The sequence below is a fragment of the Prunus avium genome, chromosome 4 (assembly GCF_965620075.1).
Source record: "Prunus avium chromosome 4, drPruAviu1.hap1.1, whole genome shotgun sequence".
Taxonomy (NCBI): domain Eukaryota; kingdom Viridiplantae; phylum Streptophyta; class Magnoliopsida; order Rosales; family Rosaceae; genus Prunus; species Prunus avium.
Window position 1 is genome coordinate 31,053,436 of NC_142287.1, and position 21,375 is coordinate 31,074,810.

Below are 21,375 nucleotides of genomic sequence, written 5' to 3' on the forward strand. Positions count from 1 at the left end.
TGATTGCTTATTAACATAAGTGGGGCCCATAAAATGGATGGCCTCTATTATTTGTTAAATATTGCTTGGTTTCAGAGCAGCATCCATCATTCAGAAACAGCAAGCATCAGCAAATGGTGCAACTGCCTATCCATAGGATTTGACTATCCAAAGCATAAAACAAGAACAAGCAAAGTGAAAATAAATTAAATTTATATTATTTTTCTCCGTCTTGTAGCTATTGTAGTACATTGTGGCACCGGCACGCCAACCCATGAATGAAACTATACCAAAAATAAATCAGCTGTATTTAAAGTGGTGGATAGTGAATGGCAGTGTACGAGTACGACTAGGTACCATATATATAATTTCGAAAAGTGTGACGTATTTCCAATTTCATTGATTCTAGATACGATCGAAAACCATATAAGCCTTCGTATTTATTTTTTAATAATGTATAAGGAAAGGGATCGAAAACTACCATAATGTATGAGGAGAGGAATCGAACTCAGATTTAAGGCAACGAGCATGTCGTAACTACGTCTTCTTTATTGATTATTGATATTCCTTCTTTGTAATTTTATTGAGGTAGGAAATTTGGATTATTTACTTTCCAATTTGCATTGATCAGGTCACATCAGTGTTCTTTTTTACCTATACATCATTCAATGAGTTATTCTCTATTATTGTACTAACGTATAGTACAAACAATAATAATGCATGCACCATGCACCCGATCTATCTATGTCGACGTACATAATTTATTTTCTTACTTTTGCAAACTTTGAGTTATTACCTTCTTCTCTTTTTATTACCTTTTTTATATTATATATAAATAGAATTGTTTCTTACTTTAATTTTACGAGAGCAATAATAGTCTTTTATAAAGGGAAAAATGACAGTTTTTTTATATAGGAAAATAACTTTTCACTTGAATATTAGGTATCTGCAACTCCACTTGGGCAACCACTTATGACATTTCCAGCAAAAGGATCAGAAGAAACAAAAAACAGAAAAGATGATGTTATGTTAGGTTAGGTGCACAAAATAAAGCAAGAGCCTTGAGGTTGTAAATAACATGTGAGATTGCCCCCACCAGCTTTTACTCTCATGGGTCATAGGGTTCTGTGAACAATCTCAGAAAAAGAAAGAAAAAAAAAATAGAGTGCAAAAGAAGAACCCTAAAAATACGCCAAAGAGAAGAGTCTAGCAGAAAGCGTACGTTAATGGCTTTGTGTCAGCCTAGCTAGCATATATATATATATATATATATATGATAGGTCATTGCTTTGGTGAAAACGTGTACGAGCCATAGTCACTGGATTTTCTGATAATTTAGGGTTTGGATCAGATCGGATGAAGCAGAGGGTCCTGCAAAGCTGGAGGGTACAATACCGACAAAATTAGGGTTGGCAGTGCTACTGTGGTGTGGTCTAATTGGTAAACTCAAAACATAGTGAAATTTATGAGTTATCGTCTGCCACCGACTGAGAGAGAGACCCAAGCTTTTCTTTTTCTTTTTTTCTGTTTTTTTTTTGTTGTTATTGTGACCACAGCAACAATATAACAATAATATAAATTATTGTGTTTTAATTTCTGAGTGATACGTGATGGTTACGTTGGGTGATGCTAGATATATGTGTGTAGCTCCAAAAGCACAAGTGGCAGTGGACAAGGCCCCAACAAACGCAAGATTACAATAATGTGCCAAATTGGGAAGATTTGGGAAGGAAGTGGGGTATTTGTTTGCTTTAGGGTTGTCTCTTCCTCCTCGCAAAAAGATATTGTTCTTTGAAAACTCGCTCTCAATCTCAATCCCCGCGTTATATGAAGAAGAAGATGTGCATATATCTTGTTGTGGGGTCAAAAACTTGCTAATGTTAGATGTGGTTGTCTTTGCTTTTTCATACATGTACTCATGTTGGTCCTTTCACAATACTGTCCCACAATAGCTAATGGTCAAAACAACATCAAAACCCAACTTGTATTTTAACCATTTCTAATGGGTAAGCATGCTACCAAGTTTTCCTCGCTTGATGTTCAAGTTTTGGTTGCTTTATAGAATATTTAGCCAAAGTCATTGAAGGCTATCCACATATATATATATATATATATATATATATATATATATATATATATATATATATATATATATATATATATATATATATATATATATATATAATCTAAGAATCATGTATATCGTTTTAATTTGTCGACTAGGTTAAATTACTGAAAGTTTTTACTCATGTATGTCATATTGCTATTGATATGACTCGCTTTGCAACTCTTTTTTCTTATTGATCTAATAAAATTCTATATACTAAATTGCTTAGAAAGGACTGAATGATTGAATTGAAAATTTGGAGAAGTTAATTATGGTGGATGTTATGGAGCATCATCGTGACAATTATAATAAGCTCAATTCTAGGGCAACATGGCCACATCGACATAGACATGCCAACTGTGTATCTGACAGAGAACACACAACCCTAGGGCCTATAAGGTCCCTATAAATTGCAAGTTAATGGGTGGTTTTTTAAAAGATGGATGGAAATGTGCTTCAATGTTTGATTTGATTTGATTAACTTAACCACCTAATTAATCTGCGGGTGGTATTAATTATTTTGTGGTGTTTAAAGATGAGGCGGTGGACAAAACGATATGCAATATTATAATAATGTGGATCCAATGAGAGGGTTTATGAATTGACTTTTTTGTCCATGGCACCTGCTAAATGTGGTCCATGGTCTTTAGATTTAATGGATGCTTCCTTTCTTCTCCAACACATTTTTCTTTATAAAAATGGGGCCAACAATCATGTATGCATGACAACTTTCAGAGAGAGATTAGAAAGGGGATAGTTTTTTGGATGCTTAATGACTCTGCCATGTGTTCAATTTAAAAGGGCTTAGTGGGAGAAACAGTATCCCTGCAATTCCAAAAGCCAACGGTAATATGCTAGTGATCATTTGCTTCACGCTTATCAAAACCCAATGCCAATGTGAGCTGTTGGAAAAAGGTATTAAAATAAACAAGCAAAGCAAGAAGAAACCCGCACTGTTGTTTGTGGGGTATTTGAATTATATGATACTTTGGACAGAGAGAAAAGAAGAGTTGCATGTGATTAGGGTATATATAGTCAGTGCAGATAACCAAATCTCATCTTAAACTTGAATCATTGTGTCTTTGCTTTTGATTTGAACCTTCATGTTGGAAGTGCTCATAGCATAACTCAACTACCCAACATAGGAGGATTTTAATATGCAAAAGAAAGAAAGAAAAACAACAACAACAAAAAGTAGGGAAATTTTAGTGGCACATAGTTTTTCCTTGGTGGGGAAGAGGGAGTTCAAAAAAAAATTAAAAGTTTATATATTTACTTTTGGTACAAGTAAGTATTCTAAATTTTAGGTTAAGAATCATTTATTTCTCGTAGGTTTTTTAGAGAATGAAAATACTTTCCTCCTTACCGTGTAAGTAGGAGCTTTTATATTCCTGTCAATAGCAGTGTGATATGTGTGCATAAGTTTTTCTTTTTGTGTTTTTGATGGATAATTTTTGTATATATGTCAAACTGTGATTCACATAAAGAAAGAATATCTCCTTACAAGGAAGGAGGCAATGAAAAGTAATGTGAAAATAACTCTATGGATTTTGAAGAAGAAAAATAATTTAGCTTCACCTAGTTTATGAACATGCGTGGAAATGAAAAGTAAGGGGATGTTTTAAACTCAATTTGCCGGCCCGGTCCACCCCCAACAAAGCCTTTGCAGTTTGGACCAATTTGGGCTGAGCCTGCTTCATCTGATTTCATGAGGCCCCAGTTGCAAGGCAGCGTCAAACTTCAAATGTGGGCTTATGCGGCAGTCCTCCCAGGTGACATAGGCATGTCCTTGTTGGCTAAATGGGCTTAAAGGAAACTACATTGTGCAGTAGCTGCATCCTGCATGCTTTTTAAAAAAAAAAAAATTATCGACGATGAATCGGGATTCAAATTTCGAACATTTTCCAACATTGTGAAGAACTATTGAATTAGAACTTCTTTTGTATAAAAATTAAACTAATTAGTGTCAATTTATATCACTTTTACCAATTTTTTTTTTCCCTATTAGTCTTACTTTTGAACTTTATTCAACGGTTTGATATCACCTTTTTGTTTTTGGCCATGTACGTTACAGTACGGTTCATTTGAATACAATATTTTAAGGTGCCCAATAATTAAGAAATTTGTGAAGATGATTGATGGTTTACTTTGCATTATCTCTATCTATCAAGATAAGCATTGGCTATTAGTTTAATTACTAAGTTACATTTGTTAGAGAGAATGAATAAATTACAGTCCTTGCAGACCACATATATTTGACTTTCCAAGTCACAGATTATTGTTTAAAGATGAAGAAAGCGATCGGAGTTTACTAAAGAAAAAAAAATCGGCATTACTAATAATGCCTCTAATCAAACTATTTCTCATAGAAAAGGACTTACTAACTAATCATTTCCAGACGGTACGAAGAAGTACAGCTATTAAACAATGAGGATGTCTAAAATATATATATCTCACTAATAAAACTTTAAATTGTACAAAAGTTGGCACTAACTATTTAGCTCGATACCTAACATATTTTTTTATAAAGCAATATTAGGTAAGAGCTCTGATGTAGAGGTAAATGCTCTTAATAACTTGAGTTATACAAGCCTCTTGCTCTCGATACCTATCATTTTGGTTGTCCTGATGAATTATTTGATTTCAAAAGCGTAAATATGCATCAAGATATCCTTCTACAAAATAAAACAAGTGTTAAATCACATCCCTCAATACTTGAACTTACGAGAATAATGATAAACCAACAAATCTTATCAGAAAACTAACTTAAAAAATGATACACCACCTTAATGAACTTTGGCATTTTTATTTTCATGAAACTATTATGCAATTAGGTGGCCTTAGCCACGTGTACTTGAAGAAGCCTAAGCGAAACACAAGCCCCCACGAGCTCTACTCATTCACTGACAAACTAGGGCATGCAGCATACCTCCTTCCTTTACTTAACACAATCCTAAATATTTATATGCGACTTACAACGGAATCTATGCATAATATACTTCGTTTACTTCTGGATTAGATATCCTACAAATCCTCTTTCTGTATCTTTTGACTTTTTCTTTTGGTTTTTCTTCTTCTCAGTTTGACATCATCATCTAAAGGATTAATTTTGTGACATCAACTAATTAAGAGTGAGAAATTTGCAAATGCAAATTACTCTTTGATTCGGTGAGGTTTGTCTTCGCTTTGTTGGAGGAGGTCGAATCACACAGACGATACATATTTGGTCTATAACTCAAAAGTTCACAGGGTTGAATGAAGAGAAAAGAAAAATAAGAGTGACATTTTTCATCTAGAAATTAAACCGTCTCAATTTGATGATGAAAGCCTAATTATACGGAAAATTATGCCTGGAAATCAGTATCACATATATAATTGAACCCTTGGCATCTCACAGAATTGGTTGACCTGAGAAATTAAACTGAAATATCTTCATCTGGAATATTGGGAGCCTTATCCAACTGTACCAGCTCCATGTACGGCTGCTTGCATAATATATTATTCATGAAGAATAAAACTATTACGTAAGTCAATTCTCCAGGCCTGACTTTTCTTTTTAGAATCTAGCAAAACCTTTATCGTTGAACACATCAACAGAGTTTTTTCTTTTGTCAAGTTGGTATAAAACAAGAAATTATGGTTTTAAAACAATATGAATCACCTTAATTATTTATTCTGTTCGCATCATGCCACTATTGATTGCTCAATCTCAGACCCCTCTATATAAACAAGATCCAAGATCACTCCAAATCATTCAGCCCAAAACTTATTTGAGTGAGCTAAAGTCAGAGTAAAAAAATGGCCACCAAGTCACATTTGAAGCTCACCCCAATTATCTTCATCATCTTCATCTCCATTCTCACTCCCCAAGTCCATTCACAGTCTGATGAATGCGGCACAGAAACCAACTCCTGCAATGACAAGTCTGGAGCTGTGCCGCTCAAAGTCATAGCCATAACCTCAATTTTGGTCACGAGCATGATCGGGGTGTCCTTGCCTCTTGTTACTCGTTCGATACCAGCGTTGCACCCCGATCGAAACCTGTTTGTGATTGTCAAGTGCTTTGCAGCCGGCATTATTCTTGCCACGGGGTTCATGCACGTCTTGCCTGATTCTTTTGACATGTTATCATCCAACTGTTTGAAAGAAAACCCGTGGCACAAGTTTCCTTTCTCAGGGTTTGTGGCTATGCTCTCTGCAATTGTGACTTTGATGGTGGATTCTATGGCCACTAGTATTTATAGCAAGAGATGCAGAACTGGAGTTATCCCAGATAATGGGACGGTTGCAGCCGTTGAGGTGGACCAAGAGATGGCTGCGGTGGGTGCTGGGCATGGTCATTTTCATGCTCACAGTCATGACATAGTCAAGGAAGGAAGTGGAGACTCACAGCTTCCCCGTTATCGCGTTGTTGCCATGGTGAGAAATAATTTTTTTTTCTTATCTGACAGTTTGACGCGCCATATATATTGTTAACTTAAATCATTAGTGAAGTGATTTTTTTTTTCCTGAATTTTGTTATGCATAGTTTGTTATAACCTATAGTGTCAGAAAATGTTAATCAGAACTATAGATGAGGTGAATTTTTGATTCAACGTGTAGTTGACCAGATTGACAGTTTGATAACATGGTACATGGAAAAATATAATTACTTGTGTATTGTTGCAGGTATTAGAACTGGGTATCATTGTTCACTCAGTTGTTATTGGTCTTTCTCTTGGAGCATCAAACAACACTTGCACAATTAAAGGTCTTGTAGCTGCCCTTTGCTTCCATCAAATGTTTGAAGGCATGGGTCTTGGTGGTTGCATTCTCCAGGTATATATATATTCCATTAATATATAAACAAAATATATACTTAATGACTTCAATTAGCTCATGAACAAATATAATTTAATGCAGGCTGAGTACAAGTTCATGAAGAAGGCCATCATGGTGTTCTTCTTCTCAACAACAACCCCATTCGGAATTGCAATCGGAATGGCCCTTACAAAATCGTACAAGGAAAATAGTCCAAGGTCGCTAATCACAGTAGGGCTGCTCAATGCATCCTCTGCTGGCCTTCTTATCTACATGGCTCTGGTTGATCTTCTTGCTGCTGACTTCATGGGTCCAAAGTTGCAGCGTAGCATCAAGCTCCAGATCAAATCTTACATGGCGGTCCTTTTGGGTGCAGGTGGCATGTCTGTATTGGCAAAATGGGCTTAATTATAAGACCAATAAATTATTCATGCCATGATCTGAAAAGCAATGTTATATATTGCACTTATAATATGTGTTTTGATTTCCTCAAGTTTTAGGTTTATGAACGTTATATGTTTCCACAGGTCGATCTTTTTGTGTTGTCACTTTTGTATTGTGATTTCCTCAAGTGCTATAAATAGCCAAACTTCCTTGTTTCAAGTTTCATGAGCAAATAAAGAAACAAAAGGAAATTGAAATTATGAGAAATATTAAAGAAAAGCAGAAGTTTATTCAAACTTTTGCACAGTGGTTTTGCTTTCTCAATATCTCATGGGTTTCCAATGGATTAGGAAATAAGGCCCAAAGGAAAAGCCCATGAATTGCAGGAGCATTTGATATTGGGTTCTGGATAACCCAACACCCTTAAATTCAGGCCCAATAGAAAATCCTATGCATAATTCATAAAGATAATTTTTTATCTTTTTGTTTGATGGTCTGTTGTTGGCCTGTTATAAAAGTATCTTATAAATATAAAAAAATTTGAAAAATAAAAAATACTGCTTTGACAATAAAGAGGATTAAGAAACAATTTCTCATGGGGGTTGAGTGGGTGCAGAGCTTTGGTGGCTGTTTAATAATTTGTTTTTGTTTCTGTTTTTATTGTTAATTTTATTAAAAGTTAACATTGTTAACTTAGAGGTTAAGTGTAGGGACAGGTGTGAGAGTTTAGATAAGTAACAGGGGCCACACGGAAAATTAGACTCGTCCAAAAGAAGTGTAAATTTGTTTTTACTTTTTAACTTTATAGAATGTGCTTGAAAATGTAAATGGAAATAGATCAAAATAATTTATTTTTTTAGTACATGTGGTAGTTTAAACCAAAGGAGAGGGAGATTTCTCTCATACACAAATGATGCTATGATGGTTCGAACATGAGACTTCTTGTCTGTAAGTTAAGACTCTTTTCCACTGCGTTGGACCCCATTAAAATTAAAAAAAAAAAAAAAAAGAAGCTAACAAGTCAACTAGAACATAGTGCCACGTTTGGAACACCGAAAGTTCCAATCTCTACCAGCCACGTTGTCGTTTTGTTGCACCAGTCAAAACTTAAAGGACCCATTTTTGACAGAATAAAATTGCAAGGACAAATGATGAGGATAGAATTGATGAACATTAACCCTAAAGACAAGTCACACACTATGCACCACAGTTGACTGCTTTGATTCCTTCTTCATCATAGACACGACTAATTCCTACTTCATGGAACTTTTATTAACAAAAGGGTTTGTCATTTTGGAACTAATATTTTTCCAAAAAGAGAAAACAAAATTGAACCGTCCATAATTTATCCAACTTGAGTATTATATTTAATTAATATTCTTGTATAAAAAAATCTAAAAATGTTACGTAACAAAATTAGACTGTCGATCTTAAACACATACACTTTTTATTGGTAAAAAAACATATACATTTAAACAATAATTAACTTCATTTCTTCAAATTGACAGTTTGACAACATTTTATCATACCATGAATCACCAATATCATAATTTGTGAATATTTCTCTGTTATAAATTAGTTAGTTTCTTCTTCTTCTTTTTTCGTGACCCTCCTTACTTAAATGCAACGACACATCGTTTTTGAGCAAGTCACTATTTGAAGGCAATTATAGAGTCAAGTCCCTTTCCTCTGTAAGTATAGAGTACCCCACCTTAAAGCTTAAACCAAACTCTATAAGCAAACATGATGATTTTTTTTAATAGCATGATTGATGATTGATTGTCAACCTGTAAAGTGTAAAGCTGTACAAGAAAAGCGATTAGGTACAAACTGCAAAGAGGTACATTGCATTCACATTTGAATTTTGTGGTAAATAGTTTCCACATTTGTTAAATTAGTCATTAAACATTTGTTAATTAACTCCCGGGTTTTTAAAGTTAAGTCATATATGGATCTAGTTTTCAGATTTGAAGTGGCTGCAGAATGATGATGACCGGGAAAGGGTTTAAATTTCCAATCTCAGTCATAAGAAATGGGTAAACAGAAAACATGCTTGGAACTTGGAAGTCAATTTCACAAATTAAATATTAAGAAGATAGGGTTGGTAATCATTAATTCTCATTTTTTTAATCCACTGTTACAGGGATTGTTTAACTCTAATAATATATATATAAAAAACTGATTGCCAGGACGCTGAAAAAAGTCAAGAACAAAGTCACATTTTCTTCAGCAAAATAGACAAACACCATGTGCATACTGCATAGGTTTCTCCAACTCCAACCCAGCTTTCTGGCTGAGAATCTTAGGGGTTTTGTCTTAATGCGTTTATTTTTCTTCCAAGTTCCATTCAGTCATATTTCATACAGTAATGCTCTGAACAATTAGTGGAATATCTGCAACACTTGAAACATTCCAGCTAAATAATGCTATACTGTTTTAATTCTACAACTAAAACTGTTTAATGAGAAGAATGATGGGAAAATGGAAGGAAAGAGAGGTTTAAACATGAGAAAACGATCAAGAAAAGAACGGTGTAAGATGTCCATCAATCAATCCAAAAGAAGACAAATTGGACTTTGTGATCCTGGTTTGGAGGGATCTCATCTCCCTCCATTTTATTTACTCTCCTCTATCTCCCATTTTCACCTTTCTACTTTCCCTAATCACACGGCACATTTTGTCAAATATGCTACATACACAAAACCTTTGGGATTGGGAGTAGCTGAAGTGGCAAAGGAGGTTGGAGTGGCGTGTTAGATGAAAAGAGGGTTTTCGTTATGTTTTTGCATGTTAATACTTATGTTTATGATAAAATGACGTTGATTTTAGTGTTTAAGATTTATATATATGCAATCCCCTTTTATTGAGGGATCCCTTTAATAATTTTGTTTGAGGGATGCTCTTTAGGATACCTTACGATTTTTTTTTTAAATGTTCCAAACCATTTATTTTTTAGGTTTTCATTCATAAATCATTCATAGACAAATTGGAAATCATCTAATTGTGTCTAATAAAATCAATGAACATGCTACTTCAAGAAAGTACTAAAATTTCAATAATTTAATTGAGTTGTAAAATTATATCGGATTCAATTGAGTTTTTGTTATTTGAATGAATATCTACAAAATACACGATTTGGATTAGTGAAATACAATGTGGAGGAGGTCATACAAGGGTGTCTCTCAATGGAAGCTCTTCGTATATATCCATGTGAGTTAAACTTGAGATTTCCTCAAGCTAATCGGAGACAAATACCACTAAATCATATTGAGAAAATTAAGTAAAAACTTAAAACAATGTAATTTTATCATATGAAAAAACAGAATCTTGATATAATAAGTGTGCAAATATAATAAATCCAAGGATATATTTTGTATCTTCTTGGGTAAATATGGAGAAAATAAAAGAGAATGTAGAGAATTGAAGAAATCTAAAGTGCATGTATATGTGACTCCATGTGAGTTGAAATTGAGACAGACAAATACCACTAGATTATATTGAGAAAATTAAGTACAAACTTAAAAAAATGTAATTTTATTAAATTAAAAAAAGGGAATCTTGCATTTAATAGGCGTATGCAAATAAAAAAAAAAGAGAGGATATTTTGTATTTTTTGGGTAAATATGGACAAAATAAAAGGGAAGGTGGAGAATTGAAGAAATCCAGAGTGCATGTGTTTAGGAAGAGAGAGAATGCCAACAAAGCAAAAGGCCAAAGGCATTCTAACTTTCCTCTAACGCCAGTAACTGCAATAGTAAGTCTAAGGATTCTCTTCTCAGCTCTCACCATCCTAATAAGTAATAAAATCTTTGATCTTTGATCTAATCCCAGTAAAAGAATAGAATAAAAACAGCATCTTGTAAGTGGGTGAGCCACCAAAGGTTGAAATTTGTCAGATTAGGGTTCTTATTATTCTACTATTTTGCTACAATTACAAGACACCATTTCAGATTTCAGACCCCAACAGGAATCTGATTCCGGAGACTTTAGTTCCCTCCGGATAAGGTAATGGAACCTGTACTTCGTTCTTGCCCAGTTACCCTTCCAATATGATACCCTTTCCTATTTTTGTATCTTATCCTTTTCTTTTCTTCATTGTTGTTTTCAAAAAATAGCTTTGAAATTTTGTACAGTTTTGGAGGGATTGAAAATTAGTCCTCTCTCTTTCTATTTTGGTTTGATTTTTGTTTATGTGGAAGAGCTAACAATTATGTATCTTTTGGGATTTGGGGAATATATAAGGTAAAGTACGGATTTTTGGCTCATTTGGATGAATTCGTTGATGGGTTTTCCTTGTTTATCGATTTGGATTTAGGAGCTGAATCTGAGATCAGTATTTCTTTGTCGTATTTATAGGTGGAGGTGATGCTACAATTGGCTGCAGTTCTGGATCGATTCCTTGGAGGGTTTTTTTTGGTATGATGATTTGGAGATAGGCTCTGAAAGATCAGTGATTGAAATGAATTGTTGTTTGTGATTTTGAGAGATTTGACTTCTGAAAGTACAGAGCTTCAGATTGTTTGGTTGACAAGTTGTGGTTGAATTTTGGTAACAATCACAGCTTCAAGTTTTAGAATTCCAGAGCTGTTGTGTAAATGGAGAGTCAGGCAAGTTTTGGTGATGAGGTTTCTGTAAATTTACTCAGAGAGGAAGATGAAGAAGAGTTTCGTAGTTGTTGCGAAGATGATGAAGTTTGGAAGGAGACCGAAGAACCGGTGAAGGTGGATCCAAAAGATGATCTCGATGAATTTTCAGTGAAGATGTTCTTCAAAGGCATGTCCATAGCTGGGCATGGGGACTCAGATTTCAGGCTTTCTGGAATTGGAGTTGTCATGGAAAGGTCAACCAATGTTCCTGCAATTCAGGTGCAGAAAAGGCTTGATTTTTATGTGGAGGAGCCTGTGGCTGACTATTTAGCCCTGATGGATGGCCTAATGGAAGCTGTGCAAAATAAAGTCCGCCGGGTTTATGCATTCACAGATTCTGAGCTGCTATATGATCAGGTGAGTCCTTCTCTGTGAAAGAGTTAACTTTCTTTGTTCATTTTGGTTACCACTTTAGAAGACGTATTAAATATGAAGCCAATAATTCTGCTAGCCTTGATTTTTGGGTGGCTGATTTTCATAAATTCTTTGCCAAATTATCCATTGCAATTTCAGCATTTGTGACCGCATGAATTTATTGACGAAAAAAGGGGTTAACATTATTTTTAACAACACAATTTTATAGGTTGAGTGATGGATAAAACCTTTTAACTTTCAGCAATACACTTCGAGTGATTGCTACTGAGGATTATTTCACCTTACTTCATTTGAGTTGTAGCACTAGCATTAAATTATTCAAATCGTCTTATTGCATGTCAAGTTTGCTTTAATGACTTGAGTTTTTGACAGGTATCACATGAGCAGAAACTTGAAATTCCACTCCTAGTAGCGCTGAGGCAAAGGATCCTAGAGCATGCCAGTCATCTCGATGCTTTTGTTCTGAAACTTGTCCCCACTGTAGATCTTGAGCGGCCATCAAAATTAGCCCAAGTGGCAATTGGAGTTGTCTCTTTTCCTGCTAAGGGTGTTGAATCACTTGAAAACTGTTCCATCTGTTGTGACGATAAACCATCCCTAATGATGATCACCATGAAATGTTCTCATAAGTTCTGTTCGCATTGCATGAGGACATACGTTGATGGGAAGGTACAGTCCTCGCAAGTCCCCATCAGATGTCCTCAGCCGAGGTGCAAGTATTACATCTCCACTGCTGAGTGCAAATCTTTTCTTCCACTCACTTCTTATGAATCATTGGAGAAAGCCCTCGCAGAAGCAAATATTCTCCACTCAGATAGAATTTACTGCCCATATCCAAATTGTTCTGTCCTGCTTGATCCTCTCGAATGTTTGTCAGCTAGGGCAAGTTCATCAAGTCAGTCAGATAACAGCTGCATTGACTGTCCAGTTTGTCAGAGATTCATCTGTGTAGATTGTGGTGTACCTTGGCATTCATCTATGAGCTGTGAGGAGTTCCAAAACCTCCCATTGGAAGAGAGAGATGCTGCAGACATTACCTTACATCGCCTAGCACAAAATAAAAGTTGGAGACGTTGCCAGCAGTGTCGTAGGATGATCGAGCTCACTCAAGGTTGCTACCACATGACATGCTGGTAAGATCACTTTCATTACACATACTATTGTATTATTGAAAACATTGACTAAGTGGGTTGAGAACCCCATATGGACTCAATCGTAACCCATACTTATGGTTAAAGTGTTAAACTCAAATACTGTGACAGTTGAACTGGATGGAAACTACTTAATCATTTCAGATCTCAGGTTTCTTTTTTGTTTGAGAAATTTTTTCAAAATACAATTTTTTATACCCGCTTGGACAAAATGGTGTCACCCTATGCAGAGGGCAAAATGTGTGTAGGGGAACCTCTAGGAGAAAGTAGTACCTGACTATGATTAAAGCTGATTGAATTAAGACAGCTTTAGTTGGTTTTATTGAATCATAAATTGACTATTTGAATAAGAAAAATATTCTGTAGTTTCACCTTTGGTTGTGATGCTTTCATCCATTATGCATATGCACATGTAAACAAGGAGCATATGATGTTCTGTGAGTAAAATTTAAGTTTAATCACCTTTGTTTGTAATGCTTATGTCTGTTATACATTTGCACATGTTCAATACAGAAGCATGTTATGTTCACCATGTTAAGTCTACTTTTCATTATAAGGTCTTGAATCTTTACTGAGCTTTTGATGTTGCTCATGTGCAGGTGTAGGCATGAGTTCTGTTATTCTTGTGGTGCTGAATATAGGGGTGGCCAACAGACTTGTCAATGTGCCTTTTGGGATGAAGACAACAACAACACAGAAGACTTGGTCACTCAGTCTATGCAAGAATCTGAGCAATGGGCATGGGAAACATTCAATTCGCTCCCCATGATAATGGACGCATACTCAGACCAAGAGAGATCACAATTGGCACTGATCCAGAGGTTCCTAGCTGGGGGTTTCAGTTTAAGTGACCACCCCCCTTACCAATCCCCACCCCGCTGTACAGATTCCTACGTAGATGCAATGAAAGATCTCCATCAGCTTCCTTGGCTCGAGAGGTTCGTTTCCGTGATAAGTGATAACTACTATGAAGAATACATCCAATGAATTATAGGGCTCCTGAAGTTGGAAAATAATCTGCATAGCTTCCCACCAATACTTTTCGCATAAGAAAGAGTAAAGAGTTCCTCGCTCTATTCACTCCAATTTCATGGTCATGAAGATAACTCTTTTCCTTTGTAGTTTCATGATCATTGTGTTAAGATAAAACTTGTGACCATCAAGGTCCCTTGTGTGTACCATAGAAGGGGAAGCATCTATTCTTGATGATCGCGTTCTTCTTGAAAGACAGAGGAAAAGAAAAGAAAAAAAGATAGTGAATTGAATTGAAAGAACATTTATCATGTTAGTGAATTAAAATGCCATAAATGTATTTCCATTTTATATGCTCTCTCTCTCTCTCTCTCTCTCTCTCTGTGAGAAGGGAAACACTGTAAATACTCATCAAAGTAAGAGTTGATTCTCCACCTCAATTATTTAAAAGTAACCAAAAATATGGTTGTTTTTATTGAGCTTTCTTTTTCATGACAATATGCATTGCGCTTAGTTGTCCCATCTTGCATCTTGCTTCCTGCTTGCTTCCCATTATAAGTAAGTGGGGAAAGATACCAAACTCACCCACCACCATTAACAACCGGAACAAGTCATTATTGTGATTGTTGTAGTGGTGAATGTGTTGTTTGTTTTTGTGAAGTGTTTACAGGACACGTCTCATTTTGGATAAGGGGTAGCTGTTAGTAGGGTGGCTTCAATCAAACCCTTTCTAGATGTTAAATAGAAATTTCGTGCAAGAGTGAGTGGCTTCAATTATATCAAACCTACAAATCGACATGAAAATGAGTTTGTTGGGTATGTTTGGGACCCATCTGCAACTTTTTCTCCCAAATATATTTTCACCACAAAATCATCTAGCGAAATTCAAGTCTCACATCCCTACCAAGGTTCAAGCACTTTATAAATTTTGGATCACTGGGAGTTTCTTTGCTCACTTTGGTTGGACCAACTTGAACCCACAGGCCGAATCATATCTTGCTCCAATAATTGGGTTTGGCCCATTTTGGGCCATGCCAAACACCTTTTGTTTTTCTTTTCACCATTGGATATTTATAGATGAAATTCAGAAAGGTCCTTAATTAATATTGGAGAAGATCATCGTTCTGTTGTGTTTTCTGCAATAGAAATAGAAACAAGTACCATGCAGCAGATAAGTTGTCCAATTTAAGCTTTCCAATGGCCAGTTAGCCAATTAATGCATAAAGATTACAACTTTGATCCAGAGTCCCTAAACATTTTTCTCAAAGCCTCACAGGGTCTCAAGTTTGTGGCCTTTAAAGCCAAAATTTGAACTTTGAAGTTGCCCTGTATAAAGCAATAGTGCCTAAAATGCCCAAAAACTTGTCTAATTGAAAGCAAATTGCAAATTAGATTGACCCCTTTACAGATCTTGATGTCTGAAGTTTGAGGGCTAATCAACAAAGAAAAAACAGCCAAAACCCAGCATTGAGGTCCCACTGGGAAGCAAAGAAACATAATGAGCAAGAATGTTCAATAAGTCAAATAAATACACACAGATGATGGGCCAAAAAAGCTCAAAGTTGAGAGCCAAGGACATGACCCACCACAAGAATCAAAACTCAAGTACCAAATAACTTAATTCCTTGCTTGTGCTAAAGACTGTCCCATTCCATTTCCTTCTTTGTTTTATCTGTTTGTATTGGTCATCTGTACCATCATCCTTCAATTATGGAAAGAAAACAGGTGCAGAGAGATACAGAGAAGGAAAAAGGGGTTAGAAAGCTTGTATTTGGATAAGCAACATAAAAAAAACTCCATTTCCTGTCAAATTTTTTATGAGGCCATGCTCTTGTTTTACAAACACAATAAAATCAATATCCTACAAGAATTCATGCCAAGAGAATAGTAACATTCACTAACAAATAGTGAGAATCCAACCCGGAGAGGAAAAAAATATATGCCATCAAGATGAAAAAACCAATAGAATGGAACTTACATTTGAAATAAAAAATAAGAAATTTACATCCATTCAACAGCTATTTTAACGACCTCTAAAAAGCGGAAAAAGAACTTTGTAACTATACCAAAAATATTGCGCCGGAGGGACGGGATGATGTAGATTACAAGAAGTGGTGGAGCCTTGAACATGTCCACCAATGGAAAAACTAAGGATCAACACAACACGAAATGTCATTGGAGCCATAGCTAATTGCTTGCAGACTTGAGCCAGACATGTTTGTCATCCATCTTTGAGGGCCTTTTGCTTCCCCTAATATGTTGTATGCATAAGAAGGCCACCTTACATCCACACCACATGAGCCTGTGACGCCCATTCTAATGAGCTTCTGTGTTCGATCGAGAACTATAAGGTTCGAAAATGTGGAGAAGCTGTTTCCCACAAAAACATCGGCCCTTAAACACACTTCATAGTCAATTGCAGACTGAATGAGATAAGGGAACTTCTTGAAAGTCCCTTCAAACCCCAATTTCTTCTTCTCATAAGGAATCAAGCCTTCCTTCCAGCCACCCAAAATAGATGGATCATGAAGAAGACTATCAGCTACAGCTAAATAAACAACGACCGGTGTTTTCAGGCCAGCAATGTTGCCCACTCTCTCCATGATCTCCTCCTTGCTGCTACAAATTTGGGTTATGTTTGATCTTTGCTCTAGCTTCTTACAATGAATCATCCAGTCTATCTCTATCCTCATATGTACAGCCACATAAGGCACTGGCTGCAAGAGAGGCTTCTCTGCCCGGTTAATGCCATTTTGTGGGGACTCATTCTGGCTTCTTACTTGTGCTGCTCCTATCTCTCTAATCCTGGACACAACTTTATCTGCTTCATTCATTATCTCATCAACCAGAACCAAGCACTCAAACACCTTCGCATAGTCCTTCACAGGCCAATGATCGTGCCACAGAAAGGGGTTCTTTCCAATGATTCGAATCACCTCAAACTCATTATATGGATCCTCATTGTGCTGTTTCAACTGATCCAAATCTCTCTCAGGTGTCCACCTCCTTCCACTTCCTTTCTGAAGCTCAAAGGCTCCCGTTCGGTTTCTAAGATCCGAGAACTCGCCCAGTTGAACAAAGCCATTACAGAGAGAATTAAACTTCTTGAACTGGAACACCTTATCAAAGGAAATAGGCTCCAAGAGCTCGACTTCTTTGTAAAACAGGGAAGCACTCAAGCTAGGCATCAGAAGAGTCCGGTTCAGAAACCTTGCAGTTAAACAAGCTCTTGCAAACGCAATCTTTTGATTGTTTAAGCCCCATACAATTTGAGGAACCTCCAGAAACTTATCTTTTCTAATTCCGAATTTCTGACCGAGTGACAAAGGGAGGTTACTGATGAAGACCAACTTGCTCTGTTCAGCTCCACCAAAACTATGGAACGTAGGAAGCAGAACAGCTCTGAGAATCAGAGCAATGAAAGCTAAAACAACACATTTGCATGCAAAGGAGTTCAAGTGGCAACCGAGTACTTTGAAGTGCTTACAATAAGGAGGCACGTCCATTTAAGATTCAACCCACAAAACCCAGAATTTTAAATCATCCCAAGCACATAAAACTCATCTGACACAATCATCATGAGCAATTTGCACAAAACCAGAGCAGCAATTTTTGAAGCGTATGAAATTCCAAGGTTTCTTATCAAGGATTGTTGCACCAGTTGAATTCAAAGATGACTGTGAGACATGAAAATTTACAGGATCCAATAAATATATAGAAATTAGAAGGAAAGAAGGAAACTCAGCAGAAATCAAATTCAATAAGGATTGCAGATAAAATTTTGAAAACAGAAGTTACCTGTTTTTCACAAAGTAATCCTGAATTGGTTGAAAGAAGCAATTTTTCACTCTGACCCAATTGCCAAATTTAAAAACAGATGGCTCCGAGAAAAGCGCGCATGTGAACTGCAATCCAAATTCAATCAGGAAACCATTAAAGTCGTCTCTTTTTGACCCCACAATTCGATAGAAGAAAACAACATGTAATTTCAAAGCCTGCAGATGACCTGCAGATGTTGCTATAAAACAAAGAAGAGAGAGAGAGAGAGAGAGAGAGAGAGAGAGTTTTCATAAATGAGCCAAAAATTGCATAAACTCACCTTGGGGAATTGAATTCCTGACAGAATCCCCACCAACAAATAACTCCACAGAGAAAAAATTTCAATAAGAGCTCAATTGTGACTCTGAATCCAAATTGTTTTATGATAAACTGTAACTGTCTGAATTCTGAGGACAACCCAGAAAGCAAAAGACACCACACAGGAAGAAGATGAACATGTGTCAAAGAAATCCAGAAAAGCCAGAAGTCCGGAGAGCATGCCAACCCATCACTATCATGACAACAAAGAACATCATATTTTAATAAATAAAACTAATGGAAGTTTGTAAATGTAATAATAACAACAAATTTATCAACAATAAAAAATAAAAAAGAGAGGAAGAGGAAGATGATTCAAGAAGGGCAATAAAATAATGTAGAAAAAAATGATGTTATTGGGAATTGGCAAAACAGACCAAAAGGGTAGTGAAAAGGACCTCAGAGATGTGTGAGCCATGCAACTGTCCAATCAGCCAAGGCAAAGAAGGACATATAAAAAATCTCATTCCTCTGCCATACCTTGTACAGGGGAGTGCATGAGAAAACCCCATAAATAAATATAAAAAAGATAACCTATAAATTCAAATGTCTGAAGTTGGAATTACAAAACATTAAATATATCTTATATGCATGTCTTAATTTGGATTTGTGCATGTACAAAATTCGACTTTGTATGATAAGTATGTGATCTGCATATTTGATTTATTTATTTCATATGTGATTTATATATGTTTTTTAGGGTTACGGACTTGTGTGGTTAATTTTTCTTTATATATGTATTTAAATTGATTACAGTTAGAAATTGATCACGTATAAAAAAAAAATCTGTGTGACTAACCTAGACAAAATCCCAAAAAACAAAAACGTGGAGAGGGAGACCTTTGTCAGTTGGGACCTGGGGAAGGTATGTATGTTTACGATGGGATTTACGATGGGAAGGTATGTATGGCATGTGGATGTCGAGGCATTTTTTTCTTCAACGTTTCTTTATAGTGGCCCTTCTTCTACATTCTTACTCTAAAACTTGAGACTTGACTGATCCGCAAAATTAAACAAGTTCAAAGAAATCGGTAGCCGTTTCCAAATCTCAAGCGAAGTCGTTGCCAACAACAAAACAACCATATATTATTATTATTATTAAATCTTTCTGGTGGCAATTTTCGATGTTCCCACTTTGACATGAGATAAGTTAGCTCGGCTGTCACCTATTTGTCAAATTGCTAGTGGGGGGATTCGGTATATAATCATGGACGAAGATCATGATTAAGTACAATAAAAACAACCAAATCCGATTTTCTTAATTATTAATGGAGACTGTTAAAAGCCTAAGTGGACGGGGAAAAGTGCTGCAATTTGAGTAAAATACAAGTTCAATCAATCACTTCTTTGATTTAGTATACTTTTGGCTGCATGTCTTTATGGCCGGTGAGAAATGCTATGAACAACTCATTAAAAATATATAAAATACATATGCACTTTTTTATCCCTAAATAATATGCCAAGTAAACTAACTACTTTTTATTTATTTATTGATAACTTCATTTGTATTTGAATAACACATCATATACATACCATTACATAACTTTACCAAGGCAATAACACCGTGGAGTAGTTTCTTCAAATAACACCGCGAAATAGCTGTGTGTTAGCTTCATTGTAATGATATGTGTGATACTTTTTTTTATCTCGAAGTTTTTTATTTATTGAATTTTCTTTAAGAAGATTTTAACGAGACCACTTTTGTATACCAGTTCTGTAACTGTATTGTTTGATAAAAAATAATTTAACAGAAGACATATGAAATTCTAAATATTTGATGAAAATACGACAACGAATAACAAACATATTTGGCCAACTAATTATTTGTTTAGTCACATCACAAAACATGTATTCATGGTGTGGCTACCACTTCTTTATCACTATCGTTTTCTCAACTGCCCTTCAAAACCTCCTAGTCTCTCCTCTTTAACTTTTGAGCGCACACAAATTTAAAACCTCTTACCCCAATAAATACCCAAAAAAGAAAGGAAAATTTTGGCTCTTCATTCTACTTTCTCGTGACTTGTTTGTTTTCTTTTCATCCTTGGTGAAGGTTAAAGGGAAGGAGGATGCTTCAGTTATACAACCAAAACCCAAATGGTATGAGTCTATGAGAGGGAAAGGTGGTTCTTTCCTATCCCGTGAAACCTGCCATTCGCAATGAACGTGGGATTTGATACCCTAGATAGGAAGCTAGCTTAGCTTATTTGAAAAAGTCAAGAGGATTTTTTCAAATAAAATAGCAGCACTTTCGCTCTACATCTTATGCAAATTTAGTCAAAACCAAAAGTTACAAGAGTAAACGACTTGATTAAAATTTGGTTTCTGAATTTTCATACAAAAATTAGTTTTCTAGTTAATAATTAAGAAGATCATTCCCTTTTGAATGTTAGTTGGAGAACATAATTTCATTTTATTAGTTCGTTCTCTTGGATCACAGGGGTCCAAGAGACTTGTGATCACCCACTCTTGGATTTAATCCAAGGGTTGAGAAAAATTTATTTTAAAATATCTTTTTTCTTTTATTTTTTAAATTTCACTTAACAAAAAAGAGTAAAACAATATGTTCTTCTTCCTCCTGCTTCACCCCATGCAACCAGTGACGGAGCTAGGATTTCACATTAGAGTGAGCCCTTCACAAAAAAATTTAAAATAATTCAAATAGGAGTCCTCAAGGGCCAACGGGGTTAATTAATAATATCATTTCATATTGATTAATAATTTATCAATTTTTTACAATCATAATTGTCCTAAATTTCATATTTTAAAATGGTTGAATATTAATTAATCTCATCATCTACACTATTAAAGACTCAAAATTTAA

The 21,375-nt window shown here is 35.5% G+C and overlaps 3 protein-coding genes across 5 annotated transcripts; 2 read left to right on the forward strand and 1 right to left on the reverse strand.

The window, feature by feature from the left end:
- The first annotated feature begins 5,838 nt into the window (after positions 1-5,838).
- Positions 5,839-7,519, forward strand: LOC110761487 (fe(2+) transport protein 1-like). Its single transcript, XM_021963966.2, has 3 exons — positions 5,839-6,505; positions 6,755-6,904; positions 6,989-7,519. Exons 1-3 carry the CDS (start codon positions 5,885-5,887, stop codon positions 7,292-7,294), a joined length of 1,077 nt encoding a protein of 358 aa, XP_021819658.2. The 5' UTR covers positions 5,839-5,884; the 3' UTR covers positions 7,295-7,519.
- A 3,379-nt stretch (positions 7,520-10,898) lies between these two features.
- Positions 10,899-14,767, forward strand: LOC110761462 (RING/U-box superfamily protein). 3 transcript variants are annotated; one of them, XM_021963938.2, is made up of 4 exons: positions 10,899-11,024; positions 11,627-12,273; positions 12,664-13,424; positions 14,042-14,767. In XM_021963938.2, exons 2-4 carry the CDS (start codon positions 11,866-11,868, stop codon positions 14,427-14,429), a joined length of 1,557 nt encoding a protein of 518 aa, XP_021819630.1. In that variant the 5' UTR covers positions 10,899-11,024; positions 11,627-11,865; the 3' UTR covers positions 14,430-14,767. The 3 variants fall into 3 exon arrangements, with proteins under 3 accessions (XP_021819630.1, XP_021819628.1, XP_021819629.1); XM_021963936.2 differs by having other exon boundaries at positions 10,932-11,275; XM_021963937.2 differs by lacking the exon at positions 10,899-11,024 and adding an exon at positions 11,291-11,512.
- A 1,570-nt stretch (positions 14,768-16,337) lies between these two features.
- Positions 16,338-18,877, reverse strand: LOC110761493 (O-fucosyltransferase family protein). The gene is given in 4 exon segments (XM_021963976.2): positions 16,338-16,665; positions 16,667-18,091; positions 18,213-18,319; positions 18,514-18,877. Coding segments are annotated over 2 exon segments (1,284 nt in total). The 5' UTR covers positions 17,921-18,091; positions 18,213-18,319; positions 18,514-18,877; the 3' UTR covers positions 16,338-16,635.
- Between the last annotated feature and the right edge of the window lie 2,498 nt (positions 18,878-21,375).

What these genes read in the sequence shown, in the direction of transcription:
- LOC110761487 (XM_021963966.2), top strand. Translation starts at nt 5,885, where the DNA reads ATGGCCACCAAGTCACATTTGAAGCTCACCCCAATTATCTTCATCATC. An exon ending in GTTATCGCGTTGTTGCCATG is followed by an intron (nt 6,506 to 6,754) that starts GTGAGAAATAAT and finishes GTATTGTTGCAG; the next exon opens with GTATTAGAACTGGGTATCAT. An exon ending in TTGGTGGTTGCATTCTCCAG is followed by an intron (nt 6,905 to 6,988) that starts GTATATATATAT and finishes AATTTAATGCAG; the next exon opens with GCTGAGTACAAGTTCATGAA.
- LOC110761462 (XM_021963938.2), top strand. Translation starts at nt 11,866, where the DNA reads ATGGAGAGTCAGGCAAGTTTTGGTGATGAGGTTTCTGTAAATTTACTC. An exon ending in CTGAGCTGCTATATGATCAG is followed by an intron (nt 12,274 to 12,663) that starts GTGAGTCCTTCT and finishes AGTTTTTGACAG; the next exon opens with GTATCACATGAGCAGAAACT. An exon ending in TGCTACCACATGACATGCTG is followed by an intron (nt 13,425 to 14,041) that starts GTAAGATCACTT and finishes GCTCATGTGCAG; the next exon opens with GTGTAGGCATGAGTTCTGTT.